The 15,915-nt window shown below is 38.9% G+C and overlaps 1 protein-coding gene across 9 annotated transcripts in view; it reads right to left on the bottom strand.

Annotated features, from left to right (window-relative positions):
* Positions 1-9,193: 9,193 nt before the first annotated feature.
* Positions 9,194-15,915, bottom strand: part of LOC134359050 (fibroblast growth factor receptor 2-like) — a 191,019-nt gene continuing 184,297 nt past the window's right edge. For all 9 annotated transcript variants that reach the window (XM_063071906.1, XM_063071905.1, XM_063071909.1 and 6 more), the window contains 2 exons: positions 14,638-14,743; positions 9,194-12,939 (listed from right to left, as the gene is read on the bottom strand). In XM_063071906.1, coding sequence (XP_062927976.1) covers positions 12,775-12,939; positions 14,638-14,743 — 271 coding nt within the window. In that variant the 3' untranslated portion in view covers positions 9,194-12,774. The remainder of the gene's footprint in view (positions 12,940-14,637; positions 14,744-15,915) is intronic.

Raw genomic sequence — 15,915 nt, 5'->3', positions numbered from 1 at the left:
AGTAATTTTATGTATTGTGCTGTACTGCTGCCGCAAAAAAAAACAAATGATCTTGATTCTGGGTCTCTATTGTGGATTGAGATTGGGAAAAGGGACAGGGAGAGGGGAGAGGCAAAAGGGGAAGAGGGAGGGGAGGGGGTGGGAAGCACCAGAAAGACATTCTGTGATGATCAATAAAACCAATTGTCTGGAATCAAATGACCTCGCCCGCTGATTTAGGATTGGGTGCGTCTGCACTCGCGCCGCACCTCTCTCCGCCCCCGAACTCCTCCTCTGCCACCTGTCCCTCATCCCTTCTGTGGCACTCCACCCTCATCACTCCCAACATCGTCTGCTCTCATCGGATTTACAAACTCGCTCTCCATGTTGACAAATGCAGTACTGTGCAAAAGTCTTAGGCACCCTATCTGCATATATATATATATATGTGTGTGTGTGTGTGTGTGTGTGTGTGTGTACACACACATATGTGCCAATACTTTTGCACAATACTGTAAATGCTCAGCTATATCATAGGAATGTGATTAGTAACTCCAACAGATATGTTCGTTCTGTGTTGATTCTTATTGTGCCAACCCTACTCTTGCCAATGCTGCTCAAATCATGGCTCAAAGTTGAGGTCATACTGTTGTTTCAAAATCCCTCTCCTTCACCTCAACAATAGTCGGGGACCATTTCAGCCCAAGGCAAACAGTGTCAGGTGGCACTTTTATAGTAACAATTTTTCCGCTCTCCATCAGATGGTTGAATGTGCTGTAGGTTTGCTTAATATTGCAGATTGCTTTCTATAGACCTGGGCTGGGGCTCAGGGGACATTAATGAGCAGGCTATTTTTTGCCAACATGAGGTAACAGATACATCATAGGAAAATATTAAAATGTGCAGGCACTTGGATATTGTCCAGTTGGTTTTGAGCTTCAAGAAATTACTATGATTCATTTAATTCAAATGAATAAATGAACCACATTAATTAAGAAATTCAGAGCTTTTAAATCTACCCATCTGGCAGAAACTGGATAGGTTGACAGATGGTTTAGACTGTAAGACATAGGCAAAGAATTCAGCCATTCAGCCCAGTGAGTCTGCTCTGCTATTCCATCATGGCTGATTTATCATTCCTCTCAACCCCTTGCTCCTGCCTTCTCCCTGTAACCTTTTAAGCCCTGATTAATGAAGAGCCTAGTAACCTCCATCTCAAATATACCCTATGACTTGACCTGCACAGCCGCCCATAGAAATGAATTCCACAGATTCACCATCCTCTGGCTAAAAATTTTTTCCTCATCAATTCTGAGGCTGAACTCTCCGGTCTTAGACTCCTCCACTGTAAGAAACATTCTCTCCACATGCACCTTATTCTAACATTTCAATATCAGATAGGTTGTAATGAGATCACCCCTCATTCCTCTAAACTCCAGCGACTACGAGCCCAGGGCCACCGAACGCTCTGCATATGTTAACCCTTTCATTCCTGAGATGATTCTTGTGAACTTCCTCTGGACCCTCAGAAATGTTAGCATGTATTTTCTTAGATAATGCCCCCAAAACTGCTCACAGTATTCCAAGTGCGGCCTGACCAATGCCTTATGAAGCCTCAGCATTAGATCCTTGCTTTTGTATTCTAGTCCTCTCAAAATGAATGTTAACATTGTATGTGCCTTCCTTACCATTGGCTCAACCTGCAAGTTAGCCTTTAGGGAATCCGACACAAGGACTCTGAAGTCCCTCTACACCTCTGATTTTTGAATTTTCTCCCCATTTAGAAAATAGTCCATGCCTTTATTCCTTTTGCCAAAGTACATGATCATGTGCTTCTCTACACCATATTCCATGCCATTCCCTCAATCTAAGTCCTTCAGCAGACCCCCTGCTTCCTCAACACTATCTGCCCTTTAACCTATCTTCATATCATTTACAAACTTGGCCACAAAGCCATCAATTCCTTCATCCAAATCATTGATATACAATGTGTAAAGAAGCGGTCCCAACACTGACCCATGCAGTACACCACTAGTCTCTGGCAGCCAACCCTCTTTATTCCCACTCTCTGCCTCCTGCCACTCAGCCGATCTTCTATCCATTCTAGTACCTTTCCTGTAATACCATGGGCTCTTACTCTTGTTAAGCAGCCTCATGTGTGGCACCTTGTCAAAGGGCTTCTGAAAATCCAAATAAACAACATTTACTGATTCTCCTTTATCTATCCTACCTGTTACCTTCTCAAAGAATTCCACAGATTTGTCAAGTAAGATTTCCCCTTTAGGAAGCTATGCTGACCTTGGCCTACTTTATTATGTTCCTCAAATACTCCAAAACCTCATTCTTATTAATAGCCTTCGACATCTTTCCAACCACGGAGCTTAGGCTAACTGGCCTATAATTTTCTTTCATCAGCCTCTCTTCCTTCTTAAAGATTGGAGTGACTTGTGCAATTTTCTAGTCTTCTGGAATCATTCTAGAATCTAGTGATTCTTGAAAGATCATTACTAATGCTTCCACAATTTCTTCAGCTACTTCTTTCAGAACCCTGGGGTGTACATCATCTGGTCCAGGTGAATTATCAACTTCCCAAGACCTTTCAGCTTCCAAAGCATCTTCTCCTTAGTAATAGCAAAAATACTCACTTCTGCTTCTTTACACTCTCCCATATCTGGCATTCTGCTAGTGTCTTCCACAGTGAAGACTGATGCAAAGTACTTGTTAAGTTCACTTGCCATTTCTTTGTCTTCCATTACTACCTCTTCAGCATCATTTTCCAGTAGACAATATCCACTTTCATCTCTCTTTTACTCATTATATATCTGAAAAAACTTTTGGCATCCTCTTTTATATTATTGTCTAGCTTACCTTCATATTTCATCTTTTCTCCTTATGGCTTTTAGTTGTCTTCTGTTGGTATTTAAAAACTTCCCAATTCTTTATCTTCCCACTAATTTTTACTGTATGTGCCCTCTCTTTTGCTTTTATGCTGCCTTTCATTTTCCTTGTCAGCCATGGTTGCCTCACTGCATCTCCTTGTACACCAACTGCCCCGTCCTCAGTCCTATCACCCCTGTTCCCAACCCTCTGCAAAATTTCTTATCGGCTTGAAGCAAGACCCTTTTCAGCCATCCATGACCTGACAGGTGAGGCTGCAAAGATAGTCAGTCGCTCATCTAATACAAGTGGGCGGTTTGGGAATTTACGTGCATAGGTGACCCCTGCATAGCAGCTGTTTGAGTTGTGGGAATTTGACCTTACAGATTCACAAATCACTGCCAGAATACTTGAGATGTGAAATAAAATTTGCTGTCATGGAATTTTATGTGAAAATAATTGAATCAATGTTATCATTTTCAACTTGTGGAAAATCATGTGGACTGTTTTCAAGGAAAGCAAGCCCTCTCCAACCCCTATATCATTGTAGTCACCTGCATAGGCTTCCCATTAAATCAGTAGCAGCTCAGTGATTTTAGGCAGACACAGAGGTTCTTGAGGGGTAAGGGAGTTAAAGGTTATGGGGCGATGACAGGAGAATGGAGTTAAAAGTAGTCAGTCATGATAGAATTGCAGAGAAGACGCAATAGGTTGAATGACCTAATTCTGCTCCTATGTCTTATAGTTGCATGATAGATAAACAGCTTTTTTTTCCCCGATGAGTCATCTCTCTCCCTTCTATAAGACTCTCTTGAATCCTTCGCATTTCTGCAGGTTGGAGAGCTGGCTGCAGAGTCCTCGATTTGCATCTTCCAGGAACTACTTTCATGTTGTCTTCATTCCCAGTTCATACTGAGGTTATCTGAAGCCCTGGTATATATCTAAATGCCACCAGTCTAATTTTCATCTAAGCAGGAAATATTCTAGACTTTTAAAAGCTGAGTACTCCACTTGTCCCACCCCACCCCACCCCACCTCCTAAACACTCCTGTCCAATCTCCAAATCTTCTGAGAAGTAGCTGGATCTAATTCAATTCCATTCACCCTTGCAGTTCAATGAGCTGCTCCACGTGGTCAGGATCTGAAACGTGGTAATGGAGAAAGAGTTGAGAGTGACTGGGAGAAACTGAACTGCTCTTTGAAGGATCCAATTCAGATTCATTTAAGGAGGGGATTAGTCTTGGCTATGATATACAGTAGTCCTTGATTCAAAATTAAAATTCAGACAAAATTCAAAAGGATGTGAGATTTATAGTTTGAATGCCATTAACAAAAATCATAATTTAGTAAGATGCCACAGGTGCTCATATTTTTCAGTCTCCCTTTGGTACTGCAGGGTGTGAATGTCAATTAATAATTTTTACCAGGTGAATGTAGTAAATAAGAAAGCTTGAAGGAGCATCCGTCTAGTTCATTCAGAGTTTTCTAAGGTAAAGTGTTTAAATAAATGTTTTTCTAGTTATCCAACTTCCCATAATAGTTGAAATATTGTTTCAACACTGGGGTTCCTGAGTGCAAGGTTATTTAGATCAAAATTCTTACAGTCTTGCATTCTGCTTTTTTTTAACACCTTCCTTTAGCTTTAGTCATATATTCAGGTTTGCATAGTCTCCTAAATTGGGCATTTCTTTCTTAGTATATTAAATAAACCCTGACATAAAAAAAATGTACAACTGACATTACAGTAAGTCTGTAAATGAGTGGCGAAAGATCATTCAGACTAATTCCAGGTGAACTCATAGCTCAGAATGGCCCAGCTTGAACAGCCATTTCATTGCTTACGTATTCCTAGGAGTCTCTTATATGCTGTTATTATTGTGCATTTGTACTAAAGGCCTTGTATTTTGTGTGAAAGCACGTCAAAATGTTTTATGGCAAAGAAAACACTTTTTTTTCCTATAGGTACTCAGTATGCGTTCATAAGCCACAAGTCTGTGTGTGCCCGTGTGGGGTGGTGGCGGCGGTGGGGACTGCTATCCCAATAAACTCTCTGTATGTCCACAAAGTAGATAGGAAACCTTGAGTAGCAGCAGCCAAAACTAGGACAATACCTTCTTTCAGGAAAGAAATTATTTAGCCACTATTTAAGATTCAGATGAAATCTATCACAGACTAGAAGAATCACTGCTTTGTAACGTATTCTACAGATGACTTATGTCTAATACCTCCAAATACAAATACCTCACACCCAAATGGCACAGTTTTTCAGTCCATTTCTGATGGTTTGAGTGGTCTGGAAAACATTACTGGCGATAAAATAAACTAGCTTGAGCTACATGGATTTACATCCAAAAATGACAATGTTAATCGTTTTAATCCGGATTCTGTAAGGCCAGTTCTGCAACACCCATGTTGTTAAAGTCAGCAATTTGCACTGCTGGTGAGGGGCTCTGTAGTGCTTGACTTTTTCAAGACCGTTTAATTATTAACATGCTGCCTGCATGTTTTAAATATACACGGTGAGTGACAGCCACAAGAGGGAGAAAACACTAACTGCAGCAGTTCAAAAGATTATCTCCCTTAAAGACTGGCATCTTCCCCTCTCCTTCTCGGTCCTGATGAAGGGTCTCGGTTCAAAACGTCATCTATTCTTTCATTTCCATAGGTGCTGCCTGACATGCAGAGCTCCTCCAGCATTTTGTGTGTTGCTGTGAATATCTTTTGTTTACTGCAGTCTGGTGTCTATTAAAGATGCTGCAGCCACAAGTTCACAGATGAAAAGACTTCAGGTATGTTGTTTGAGGTGTGATGGAGATTTATTACAGCCACTCTGTATTTATGTTCTTCTCATTCCATAAATACAGAATCAGTTCACTCTCCCACATCTATGGGTTAAGGGAATAGACCATGAAAAAGTTCTGTGATACTTAGAAGAGGGCTGAAGTAGTTGATAACAGCTTGGCAACTGAAGTGGATAAGCCTGTAGTGTACACTGTACCCTGGGCCAATATCATGGCCCAATACCATTTGGAAAAGAACGTTGCAGTTCCTCACATTCTCACTCCACACAATGTCTATAGAACAGCAATTTGGTCCCAATGCAAGGGAAAATCCTTCCCTGGTTCAAAATTCTGTCTTAAGCGTTAGTAGCAGTTCTACTAAGCACTCTGCGCACTTGGAAAAGGAAACACTGGCTTGGCATTGTATTCATCATTACGTTATATTGATCCACTGAAAGTATTAGCTTGTACAAGGAAGGCCCATGGTGACCAAAAGGGACTAACTGAGGTATCCAAGATAGCAACTTAAGCACTTTATGAGTAAAACTGCTTAACTCACCCTCGGGCAAGGTGGGACAAGAAAGGCTTGCCATGGTGTGTGCAGAGGGAGAGCAGCAGATTAATGTTCTCTCTTTCAATTCTTCAACACTGGTTTTTGATTAGCTGCTAGTCTTGCCCAAGTTACTTGGATGCCACATTAAATTGTGATTTAGTCTATGCTCTCAGAACATACAGTAAAACAGATGATGTTTCTATGTATTTTGACATCAGTTCCATGGGAGAGGATGGAAGAGATATTGAGTGTGACAGAATACCCTCTTTCCATGGAAAGAAAGTGAAATAATTCCATGTATTTGAGGAAAGATTAGGGCTAGACAGGAAAAGAGGATGGAAACGGAGGTACAGTACTGACACCATCAAATCAGCACATCTTGTCATTTGTCCCACTGGCATTCAGAGGATATCAATTGTTCAAAATAGATGCAATATGAATGTGAGCACCTCTGAAGGATTTATTAAATGACTTTGAAGTGCTTTTATTGTCATGATCATATTGTTTAATAGCTCCTTACATTCTCTCAAAGAAATGTCAGAAGTTATCAAACAGCAGCATTGCATCAAGTTGCTACATCATCACTGGCATATCCCACCCTGAATAGTTATTCCTTTCTCTTTCTGCTGAGCTGACATTTCCTGTGCAGAATAAGCCGACAGCAGTGTAGGAAGTATTAACTCACATATTGTACATCCACCTCAGGGAATCTGAAAAATTAGGTTAGATGTTTCCAAGTCAGCAATCCAATGCAAGTTAATAGCAGGTGGTCATTTGGAGTTATTCACACCAACAACACGATTATGTGGTATCTCATAGTATGTTGTAGCTATATTTTTGAATCCTTAGGGCATGAATTCAGAATAGTATTTGCCCATATCATTTACTGCACACTGTCTCTTGGGGGGACCTGCTAAGGGATGTAAGATAATCTTGTCTGGCAGGTGCTCCATTTCAGCAATGTGCTGGGAAGCCCAGATTGTCCTGGGAGTACCCAGTGAACGCTGCTCCTGAGACAAAGAGCCCTGTCATACTCTCAACCCAAGTGCCACCAATATGGAAACACTTCAGGGGCATGAAAATAATTTGCATCCAGATGAGTTTTATCAAAAACTGGAAGCAATGCTCAATGACCTAGAACTGTTCATTATCTTGTTTCACTTAGGGGAAAAAATTATTTTTTCACTCATAAAAGGTCTAAAAAAATGATATGCATTTTAATTCTTGACACTTATCTAATTTGATACTGCAGGACAATTCTTTGAGTAGCTTTTCCATCTATGAACATGGTTATGACTTTATTTTCTTCTGCTTAAATAATTTTGGTAAATAATATCCCCATTTACCAGTGTAAATTATTAAGTATTACTGCATTTTACATTCCAATGCAGCAAACTTGCAAAGACCTTCTTTGGAAAGTGTAAATAAAAACTTGGAATATAAGTTTGAGATTTTAAATTGTCTTTTGATGATGAGTGACCTTTCAATGGTTAATTCATCCATGTACTTAAACTGAAATCTAAATTCCTAAACCAAGGTCTTGAACTAAGCACATGCCCACACAGAGCCTAAATTCCTAAATTCACCCAACTTTGTTGAAAAGTATGCAGGCATTTCATCATGTAGTAATGGTTATGGTCATGCAGCATATGAATATTGCAACTTTTAAAAAATGTTTATTTATTTAGAGATATATCGCTGAACAAGACTTTCCAGCCCAATGAGCCACACAGTCCAACCCACCTATTTAACACTAGCCTAATCACAGGACAGTTTACAACAACTAACCAGTACGTCTTCAGACTGTGGGAGGAAACCAGAGCACGCAGAGGAAACCCATATACTCAAGGGGAGAATGTACTAATTCCTGACAGACAGTGCTGGAATTGAACTCCAAACTCTGGAATGCCCCAAACTGTAATAGTGTTGTACTAATTGCTACTTACCTTTACTGGTATCAATGATGTCATTTTACAGAGTTTCAGCCGGAGCATTAAGACTAGCTCTTCTCTTAGGTACCATAGGACAACTTCTAAAATCACAGTAATGGAAACAAGCCATTTGTCCAATATACAGGTATCAATAATTCTAGAATATTACGCATTGATTGCTAGAAAGCCATAGGTCAAGGAGAAAGGAAAAAAATAGGAACTCTGCTGTTTCATAATTAACCAATTAGAGAATGGCTCCTCTGTAGTTTGTTTGATACCCTGAATCGATAGCTTTGATAAGCTAGGAATTTTGATTCATTCCAGCATTGCTCTTGTTGGATGGTGCATTACATTTAATACTTCGGGCAATGTGTACCCATACTTGTGTCAGATTTACTAATGGGCCCATCAAACAGCAACCATTGGGATACAGCCTGAAATAGACCCTTCCAGCCCTTTTGAGCCTCACCGCCCAGCAATCCCCTGAACTTAATCCTAGCCTAATTATGAGATAATTTACCAATTTACAACACCCAATTAACCTACCAACCTGTGTGTCTTTGGGAGGAAACCGGAGCTTAGAGGAAACCCAAACTCCTTACAAGCAGCGGCGAGAAATGAACCCGGGTCACTGGTCCTGTAAAGCATTGTGCTAACCATTACCGTGCCGCCCACAGTATGAATTATATTGTGTGCAGTTGAAACTCTCGAATGCAACAAGATAAATAGTGTTATCTTAAAGATGCTACATAATAAAAAGTGTTTATAATATTTTTGTTGTGCTGACTTGTGTCTTTATTTTACTGCAGTGTATCACCCTGAACATTTTGATGTATCTGCTGCCACTACTAGTCTTGACCACATTATAAATATACCTGGAGAGTCATACATGTTCCTGTACTTGATCAAAATTTGCTTTGTGTTCAACAATACTAATCTTTCAGAGTACAATAAAGTGAGGTTAACACCCAGACTCAAACAAAGGTATTATTTATATTCCTAAGCAATTACCCATTTCAAAACATAACTCAATGGCTGCATGACTGATAGCTAAGGCTTCAATTTATTGTTTCTACAGGTGGCAGCATAGGATTCATGCAGAAGCGGACATTTTATGGTGGGCTTGGAATATTTTATTGCCTCTCAAATAATCAGCATCAACAACTTTACAAGACATGTCAGGGAAATATTAACATTTAAATTAAAAGGGAATTCCTTTGACATTTAAAGGAAAATTAAACTAAGTTTTGGTTACATTTTCTTTTGCTTAATAATGTGTCCAGCAGTATTTAAGAATAATATATAAGCAAATCTTTCATATAAACAAATCATTTATAGCCTTAACTAGGCTCTTAGGTATCTGAAAACTGTAACAACAAAATAGAACTTCTTTTGTAAAAAATTAATAAATTAGTTGTATATTGTGTTATGAAATTCATGCACAAATTTCAACTTTATGACACAGAGGATGACATTTGCCTTATACAAATATACAAAGTAGTGGAATGTAGATAAGAATGAATTAAGCACCTTCTCACCAAAGCAAAGCAGCTATACTAAATATTGGTCTTGCTAGTTTTCCTGCCATCACAATATAATACAACACCTAATTACTTCACTTATGTTAAATTGGACAAATAAACCTCAGTGTGTGCTTCTCTTTCCTATTCCATTCTTACATTAAATTTTAAAAGACATACAAGTTAGTATTCATCACTGTAAGTTGGTTACATTTCTGTAGTGTGCTTTTATTGCCAAACATGCTGGATATTTTCTTGACCAGCTCACATTCAATCTAAGTGACCACACCTATCATTTTGGTAATCTAATTTTTGGAAGCTGTTTGGTTTTCTTTGCTAAAGTGCACTTTTAAATTATTGATTTTGAAACAGGTTGACAGCAACTCTGGCCCACCAGTGACATACTATAGAAGGTGTTTAAAAGCAAATAAAAAGGAAACTGAACAAGCTACACTATGCATGAAAAAATCCAACACCACTGACTTCAGATCAATTTCAAAGCCAGAAAGGAATAAATGTATTTTCTGAAGCACTAGTCTGACAGATCCAATGGATGAGGTTTGTTCTGGATCTTAACTTTCCAACTTCAGAAATCTGGTCTTTCATTGCTTCCCATAGTTATCAACTACTCTCATTTCAGGATGATGTCATTTTGCTACAAGATAGCAAGATCAGAAATGTAAAATTTTTGATATTAGAACAGTACAGCATAGGATGCTGTGCCAAACCAGCTAAAAAGCAAATCAAAAACACCCAGACACTAATCCCTCCTACCTAAACATTGACCATACCCCTCCCTGTTATGTTGGAGTTTCAGCTAGGATAGGCTGCAAATTCAGCACTAGTACAGAGAAAGTTATGTTTGGCCTTCTGAGCTGTGTTCTATATAATATTGTGAAGATCTGTAAAGATATCCCCACTTCACTGGTCATTTTGGCTTTGGCAGAAAAACTCACTGTTGGAGGTAATAAAACGAAAACACACTCCTGACACAATATAATCAGTGAATAGGAAATTATAATACTGAAAATAAAGTGATTTGTTTAGGGCACTGAAATGGTCCCTTAACATTCATGTATATATTGTGCACCTTATTCCCTGGAAACACAGTATAATGATAATTGGCTAACCAGAGCTCAATCACATTTAAACACAAGAGATTAAATTTACCGCAAAATAATGCCAAAGCAATATCAGCTTTAGAAACTATTCTCACCTGTTCAAAATATTTGCCAATTTTTAAGTTTACAACAACACTTATGCACAGCAGCCACTGAATTTCGTACTTGGCAGAGTTTCAGATGAAGCTTTAAGCACTGTTTCAGTTAACAAATAGTTAAATTCTTCTGTTCACACAGCTTGAGCACACTAGTATCACATCTTCAAAACCAATTAACATTCAATTAACATTCTATATTTTGGGAAACGGAATGGTGAAAGTCATATTACCTATATCTAGAGAAGGTATTTTTGCACGATTAAGTTACAATAATTTTCACTTTAAGTATGGGAAATGGTAATAATTTGTATCAAGTTTACATATTTCTATGATATAACTTGCAATTGATTGAGTAACACATGAAACTTTGCAGAATTTATCTTATTCAATGTGTGGAACTGAATAACTTTTAGGTCGTTCATAACCCTTAACCCATTTATTAGAAGGGACCATCATAGTCCCTTCTAATGTAGCACTGACTCTGGCCAGATCCATTGCCCACAGAGGACTGAAGTCTGACAGCAGAATCCCGACCGCGCTGCAGCTGGCCATGGGGGCATATCAAGAACAGAATACCCGGGATAAAAGGAAGATATTAATTAAGTCTTTGGAACAGGAATGGAATCTGAGCCATGTTGTACTGGGCTCTCCTCTTCCAATGAAGAATTTTGGCAGTTTGCCATCAATCTCTAAGATCCATAGGGAAGGAGGAGAAACTTGGATGTAAAAGTGAGCGTGAAATCTGAGCTGTTCAAATCTTCACCAGCCAATTCCTCAACTCACACCTACCACCCTGCCCTGTACCCTGTAAATCCCACTTAATATTATGAGAGTAGATAACGAAAAGGCTGATGAAAAGATTAAATCATGCTCCAGAAAAGATGCGGCAGTCAGTCATTCTGGCCCTATCTCCACCACCTATACCCCACACCGCCAACTTTCCTCCCCTCTACCCCTCCTTATCACAGCTGAGGAAAATCAAAACCTTTGGATCCCAAATTATACCATTGTAGATAATTTTCTTCATGGATCGCTGCAATTTGCCCATCAGCAAACACTGAATTGCAGTAGATGGCCAGATTCGGAAGGAACAATCAGTATGACACATTCTCTCTGTGCAAAACCTTAAGTGAAACTCTTTTTGCTGCTTTATATCAAAGCTAGTTTTCTGGACAAACTCTGCTATGTAGACAAGGTTCTTATAACACCCATTCCATCATGTTTTAGAATTCAATCCATTTTCCATCTAGCAAAAGTTGCACATAATACAAGAAATTTGAAGATTAATTGTTTTAATTGTTTATAAACACCAGTTAAATAAATTATTCCCTGAAAAGAATAACTTAGTGTCTTGAAAATGTTGCATAACAGAAGTGCTAGGAATTGCTGCAGAAACAGTTTTCAAGCGCATTTAGTTATTTAACAAAAGTTGCTTTCATTTTCTGGTTGCAATAGAATCACCTTTTTATCCATACAAAAAATAGTTCACTGTAAATATATATATAATAATATATATATAAAATATATTTATACATATTTGGATATATTTACAAATATAGCCAGCAGACTGAAGTTTCATGCTGGATAACTTTTCCAATATTACAAAATTAACAATCTAGGCAGAACTTCCAACTTCAAGCCTTGCCCAAAGTCCAACGAGACAGCTTTTGATGGAACATAAATTGGCCAGGTCACCAAAAATGAAATTTTGCTGGTAATACTTATCTTGTCTCCATTTCAACAAAATATACCATATATAGCAGAACATTTCTTCTAGAACAGCCTACTACAATCCTCGTTTTCATTATAACCATATCCAACCAACACTCTATTCTGGTGCCCAAGTTGCTTGAAGATAAGTAAAACAGGGAAGACGATGTTTAAATGTTAGTTTTGTAAGAAATGGTTTTTTCATTCATGTCGTAATGGTACCATTCATATGTGGTTGACATTTTGAAAGACACGGATCGCTGGGCATGGGGTCAGAGAACACAGAGTCATCTCCTGATGAGCAGGAACTTCTAGTTCCAGGATAACTGGGTGAATACTGTTCTAATGGTGCAGAAAGATCCAAATATTCCTGCCAACAGAAAAGGGCAGTTATTTAGTATTGCTACTTTCACCATTCATATTCTTGTTAACATACTACAAGTCAAGGTCAAAGTTTATTGTAATATGCACAAGTACTTTAATGTATGGGTGCAATGAAAACTTTACTTCTAGCAACATCATAGTAGCGGTACGTAGCATTAGAGATGCAGCATTCACAAGGAAAACACAAATTAGCAAAAATTATACAAAATTATAGATTAATTATGTTAAACCAAGACAAATAAATGTTTACAAAAGGCACAGTAGCATTAATAACTAACATGACTGTTACATTAAATCTATAACTCTAACTGAAAATAAGTATGTTAAAATAATGAGAAAAAGCAGTCTATTAAGCAACACACACAAAAGTTGCTGGTGAACACAGCAGGCCAGGCAGCATCTCTAGGAAGAGGTACAGTCGACGTTTCGGGCCGAGACCCTTCGTCAGGACTAACTGAAAGAAGAGCTAGTAAGAGGTTTGAAAGTGGGAGGGGGAGGGGGAGGGGGAGATCCAAAATGAAAGGAGAAGACAGGAGGGAGAGGGATGGAGCCAAGAGCTGGACAGGTGATTGGCAAAAGGGATTCCTTCCCTCCCCATCCTGTCTTCTCCTATCATTTTGGATCTCCCATTCCCCCTCCCACTTTCAAATCTCTTACTAGCTCTTCTTTCAGTTAGTCCTGACGAAGGGTCTCGGCCTGAAACATCAACTGTACCTCTTCCTAGAGATGCTGCCTGGCCTGCTGTGCTCACCAGCAACTTTTGTGTGTGTTGCTTGAAATTCCAGCATCTGCAGATTTCCTTGTGTTTGAGTCTATTAAGCAGATGTATTTGACCGCTTCAGTTTTATTTTGAAATAAAGTTCTGAGGTATCAAAAGTGCAATATGGAGATGTTATCTGCTCAAATTCAAAATACTTCAAGCTGTAGTAATACATTACATGAAAACAAGATAGAAAAATTAACTTCCAGTACATGTTCATTTAGATTCTCCAACCTGATATGCTTGCTTTAAATTTCAATAAGTTATACTTTAACCATAAACCCTCATAACAGGTGCTGGCAAAATCCATTCGAAGTCTGAACTATTCTTAGCATGCAAGTAGTGACTGGCTGATGAGTACAATAATATCTCAAACTCCTGGTGAATACTAAAAGCATTGTTTGCTCAAGGGTAACTTTGTAATACTAAAATGATCATTAACTTTAGAGCCTGAAGACTAGTTAATTTTGTAATTAGCATGGACTTGTGTTTATTTAAGAAGTTCTGATAATGATAAAGACTGGAAGATTCTGTACGTTTCATTAACAACAAACAATGAGTTTTCTCTAGCTTGTGCCAGCACTGAGTTGCCAAATGTCATATAAACCCTTTCATCGATCTGGAACAGACTATAACCACTGTGCATTGTGACCGTCAGCAGGAAATCATCTCTGCTTATTGCTCTTTGATCTTTTTTCCTGAAAGGATTTGGAATTGTTAGTGCTAATTAGTTGGAACAGCAAAAATATGTTTCTTAAAAACAATCAAGATTATAATTAATGTAACAGTCTACACTGCATTAATTCAAAATATTTTATGATCACGTCACTTATGGTCATTCTTACGAAATAAAGACATAGAAGGACATTAGACTGTGTAAAATACGTACGGAGTACATCCTTTAATCAAGTACAGTTAACTTACCGCATTGGATGTTAAACCGAGAATTCGGTCCAAATCTTCAACCAATTGTTTAAAAGTTGGTCGCTGTGAAGGGATTGCATGCCAGCAATCACGCATCATCATGTACCTGTAGCACAAAGATGGATTTTTCTTAAAGTCATTCCAGTTTGCAGTTAGGTTGGAGCAGATTGTAATACAAACAGTAAAAGTTTTCTCTGTGTTGTTTGGTAACTTTCTACACTGAGGCCACATATTATCAGAGCTCAGTTAAAGTTCAAATTTCAAAGTAAGTTTATTATCAGAGTACATACCATATCCAACCCTGAGATTCATTTTCTTGCGGGCATTCATAGTAAATACAAAGAAACACCACAGAATCAATGAAAAACTGCACACAACAAAGTGGACTTTAAGAAAGTAGAGGCCAGCAGTAGATGTTAAACGTGTGCTGGGCCCAGGACAAACTCTCTCAATTGATAATGCCACAGAATTTGACCCTCTTCACTTCTGATACCCTAATGAGGACTGGCTCATGGGCCTCTGGTTTCCTCCAATAAGTCAATAATCATCTCCTTGGTCTTGGCGACATTGGGTAAGAGGCTGTTTTTGTGGCATCACTCAGCCAGATTTTCAATCTCCTTCCTATATGCTGATGCATCACCACCTTTGATTCGGCCCACACCACCATACCTAAATATAGCATTGGAGCTGTGCTTGGCCTCACAGTCATAAGCATAAAAAGAGTAGAGCAGGGAGCTAAGTACACAGCCTTGTGGTGCACCAGTGCTGATGATGAGTGCAGAGGAGATGCTGCTGCCAATCCGAACTGACTGAGGTCTGCAAGTGAGGAAATCGAGGATCCAGTTGCACAGGGAGGTATTGAGACCAAGGTCTTGGAGCTTATTGATCAGTTTTGAGAGGATGATGGCATTGAATGCAGAATTGAATTGTAGTCAATGAAGAGCACCCTATGCATCTTCATTGTCTCTGATGTTCCAGGGTTGAGCGAAGAGCCAATGAAATGGCACCTACAGTAGACCTGTTGTAATGGTGCACAAACTGGAGCACATCCAAGTTGCTCTTCAAGTAGGAGTTGATATGTTTCATCAACAACCTCTCAAAGCACTTCATCGCAGTGAATGTTAAGTGCTACTGGATGATAGTCATTGAGCCAGGCTACTATGTTCTTCTTGGGTACTGGTGTAATTGAAGCCTGCTTAAAGCAGGTGGGTACCTCAGACTGCTGAAGCGAGAGTTTAAAGGTATGGATGAACACTCCGGCCAACTGAACAGCACAGG

This window comes from Mobula hypostoma, chromosome 19 (genome assembly GCF_963921235.1).
Source record: "Mobula hypostoma chromosome 19, sMobHyp1.1, whole genome shotgun sequence".
Lineage (NCBI taxonomy): Eukaryota > Metazoa > Chordata > Chondrichthyes > Myliobatiformes > Myliobatidae > Mobula > Mobula hypostoma.
The sequence above is the reverse complement of the archived record's forward strand: the minus strand, read 5'-3'. Positions and strand labels throughout refer to the sequence as shown.